General features: G+C 34.7%; 1 protein-coding gene across 1 annotated transcript; it reads right to left on the reverse strand.

Annotated features, from left to right (window-relative positions):
* Positions 1-1,027: 1,027 nt before the first annotated feature.
* LOC130461874 (ubiquitin-like-specific protease 1) lies at positions 1,028-3,669 on the reverse strand. The gene is made up of 6 exons (XM_056830136.1): positions 3,363-3,669; positions 3,104-3,283; positions 2,908-3,012; positions 1,456-1,525; positions 1,246-1,344; positions 1,028-1,144 (listed from the first exon to the last, which is right to left on the reverse strand). Exons 1-6 carry the CDS (start codon positions 3,530-3,532, stop codon positions 1,046-1,048), a joined length of 723 nt encoding a protein of 240 aa, XP_056686114.1. The 5' UTR covers positions 3,533-3,669; the 3' UTR covers positions 1,028-1,045.
* Between the last annotated feature and the right edge of the window lie 430 nt (positions 3,670-4,099).

Raw genomic sequence — 4,099 nt, forward strand, 5'->3', positions numbered from 1 at the left:
GGTCCTAGGGGGTAGGCAAGGGTGCGGCCGCCTAGGGCCCAAGGCGGAAAGGGGCCCAAAGTAATTGTCTATCCAGTAATTTAGTACTAGTAATAAACAACGCAATAAAAACACATGTTATTTCCTTGGATCATTGGTAGAAAGTAGTTTCTAAAATTTTGATATTTACTAGAGGTATAGGGTTCGACTCCCCTTACTAACTCTTTTCTTTTCTTTTTAGACTTTGTCAATATTTTTATTTTTGTGTTTTACGTTGAGTTTATGTACGTAGTATTTGACTTTTAGTACTCAGTTCTAATTGATATCACTAGTGGAAAAAGGGTCATTTGCATCGCACTTTTAAGCACATTTGCGTCGCACATCGTGCGTGGAAAAAGCTCTCGACGCAAATGACTAAAAGTCATTTGCGTCGCACATTTGTGCGACGCAAATGAACCTTATTTGCGTCGCACATTTAGCTAATGTGCGACGCAAATAACTTTTCAGGCATGGTGCTGAAAGTCATTTGCAACGCACATTAGCTAAATGTGCGACGCAAATAAGGTTCATTTGCAACGCACATTTAGCTAATGTGCGTTGCAAATGACTTTTCAGCACCATGCCTGAAAAGTTATTTGCGTCGCACATTAGCTAAATGTGCGACGCAAATAGCTTTTTAGGCATGGTGCTGAAAAGTCATTTGCAACGCACATTAGCTAAATGTGCGTTGCAAATGACAATTTTAGCGCCAAAAAATTAAGTCATTTGCCTCGCACATTGAGCTAACGTGCGTTGCAAATGACTTATTTTTTTTAAAAAAATATTCGTTTTTTAATATTTTAGTTGGAAATTCCGACATGATCGTCTTTGAAATTAGACGCTTCATTCCCAATACCGGGAATACATTTATAATTAATACCTGTCACTAAACTTTACAACGTAATTAACGTTCCCAATAAAAGGCAATTAAATTCGTCATAGATCGATCAACCAACATGTTACAACAAACATAAAATTATTACAACAAAGGTACGTAGCTAGCTAGAGATCAAGTTCATATTACAAATTAAGCTAAAAATTCGACATTGTTCATGAAGTAATCTGCCCAAAAATCTTTCACCTCATTAATCTCCTCCGGTGAATAGGGCAATGTTCTTGAAAAATCCTAAAAAAGTGTAAATAATTCAATTTATCAACGATTGATCAATATAATAGTTTTGTGTACTTCAATTTATTATATAAAGTACGTAGTTTATGAGAACATACCTTAGTAAGATCTTGACTATTACCATGATTCATTATTATGTCGTACATAAAACGCATGACGTAGTAGCCACAATCTAGTGATCCCGGTTGTTGAGCACACTAAATGCATTAAAATAAATAACACAAGTAAAATTTCTATCACATTGTATGTTATAATTTTGAAAAACTTATTTCTTAGGTAAATAATAAACTAATTATATATATATATACCTGTGCTGGAATCCATGTTAATTTAGTTCCCTTAGATTGTCCACCTAGTCTCTTGTAACTCCGAAAAGCACTACACATTCGATAAAATATGCAATTATATATACTTTGTTTACACATGTAAATGCAAAGAATATTTTACATGTAAGTGCAATTATATACTTTATTTACACATGTAAATACAATTATATACGTAGTAGTCACATTTAAGGCTAATTGGGTCGTTCTAGGTCATTTTTAGGCAAAAATGATGTTTTCGAACCCAACTTTGAACCAAAGAACCTAAGGAATGTTTTCAAACTTATTACACGTCTCATATGCATAGTTATAACTTTCTAAGGCCCTTTACAATCTATTATTTCACATTTAAGGCTATTTGGGTCGTCCTAGGTCATTTTTAGGCAAAAATGATGTTTTCGAACCCAACTTTGAACCAAAGAACCTAAGGAATGTTTTCAAACTTATTACACGTCTCATATGCATAGTTATAACTTTCTAAGTCCCTTTACAATCTATTATTTCACATTTAAGGCTAATTGGGTCGTCCTAGGTCATTTTTAGGCAAAAATGATGTTTTCGAACCCAACTTTGAACCAAAGAACCTAAGGAATGTTTTCAAACTTATTACACGTCTCATATGCATAGTTATAACTTTCTAAGGCCCTTTACAATCTATTATTTCACATTTAAGGCTATTTGGGTCGTCCTAGGTCATTTTTAGGCAAAAATGATGTTTTCGAACCCAACTTTGAACCAAAGAACCTAAGGAATGTTTTCAAACTTATTACACGTCTCATATGCATAGTTATAACTTTCTAAGTCCCTTTACAATCTATTATTTCACATTTAAGGCTAATTGGGTCGTCCTAGGTCATTTTTAGGCAAAAATGATGTTTTCGAACCCAACTTTGAACCAAAGAACCTAAGGAATGTTTTCAAACTTATTACACGTCTCATATGCATAGTTATAACTTTCTAAGGCCCTTTACAATCTATTATTTCACATTTAAGGCTATTTGGGTCGTCCTAGGTCATTTTTAGGCAAAAATGATGTTTTCGAACCCAACTTTGAACCAAAGAACCTAAGGAATGTTTTCAAACTTATTACACGTCTCATATGCATAGTTATAACTTTCTAAGTCCCTTTACAATCTATTATTTCACATTTAAGGCTATTTGGGTCGTCCTAGGTCATTTTTAGGCAAAAATGATGTTTTCGAACCCAACTTTGAACCAAAGAACCTAAGGAATGTTTTCAAACTTATTACACGTCTCATATGCATAGTTATAACTTTCTAAGTCCCTTTACAATCTATTATTTCACATTTAAGGCTATTTGGGTCGTCCTAGGTCATTTTTAGGCAAAAATGATGTTTTCGAACCCAACTTTGAACTAAAGAACCTAAGGCAAAAATTTTGGCAAAAATGGCATTTTCATATGCATACTTTACTTACTTGTTTAGTGGCTCCTTAATCATCAAATTTCTCTTCTTCTGTTGAGAATCAAATATGTAGACCTCACGTTTAGACAAGCAAAGAACTAAAAGCATCCAGTGACTCCTACATACAAACAATAAACGTATGTAGTTAGAAAAAAAAAGTTAAATTTATAACAATCAATTAAAAACGAAGTTCAAAGTAATTTTCATACTTTTCGTAGTATGGACATAAGATGAATGTCTTAGAACTAAGTGCACTCATGGACCTCGTGATGTACAATAGAATTCGATCTGCATCGGACTTTAACATGGTGGCCGAGATCATCTCCGGGCACATGAATCCAATACTATTGGGGTGACAATCATCGTGAAAACACAACTCACTCAAAGCCCTATAATATAGAGTGTAAGAACGTTAAGACAATCATAAAAATCAAATTTAGGGGCAAAATATGAATTTAGGTAACTCACGTAGCAAAAACTTGTATTATTGATATATTGAGCCATGCTCCCGAGAGAAGTTGATCGGTGTCTTCAACGGTGACACTAATTTCAAAGTCCTTTTCCATATTGAATGTCCTTTTAGTGCAATGTACCTTAACGTGCTCCCCTTCTTTTAATCCCAACATCATAGTTTTCATCACATTGCACTTACCACTCAAATTTTGCACTTTATAATTTTCAAGGAAATAGGTTTTTGATTTAGTGTTGGACGCTTTTGTTCCACTTCCCCCAACCACTATCTCTTTCCCTTTGTTCCCTTTCCCTTTAGGCTCTTTACTTGTAGGCTTGTTTACCTGAGGTATGATTTTCAAATAACGATATACATATTAGTGAGCATACATGGTATAATAGTTCTACTTCAAATTATCATGCATATGTTAGTTACCTCCTCATTCGTAAGCGACACCAAATGTTTTGGCCACTGAGTGAAGGTACCATGAGCTTGAGCAAGTTTCTTAATATATTGAGAAGGCACGGGGACGGGAGCTTCTTTGTACGCGGGCTCAAAATCATCAACGCTCACTTTCACGTTATCGGACGTGACGTCGTTGTGGTGATCAAGGAGCAACTCTGGACATATGGTACCATAGGCAACAAAGACTTTCTCCGAGCCTATGTTCAGGTATAGATGGCACGGGACAGGTTCCTTATTATTTATTTTGAACAATAACGCAAATACAATGTAACATGTTAGAAAAGTTCAA

The sequence above is a fragment of the Spinacia oleracea genome, chromosome 5 (genome assembly GCF_020520425.1).
Source record: "Spinacia oleracea cultivar Varoflay chromosome 5, BTI_SOV_V1, whole genome shotgun sequence".
Classification (NCBI taxonomy): domain Eukaryota; kingdom Viridiplantae; phylum Streptophyta; class Magnoliopsida; order Caryophyllales; family Amaranthaceae; genus Spinacia; species Spinacia oleracea.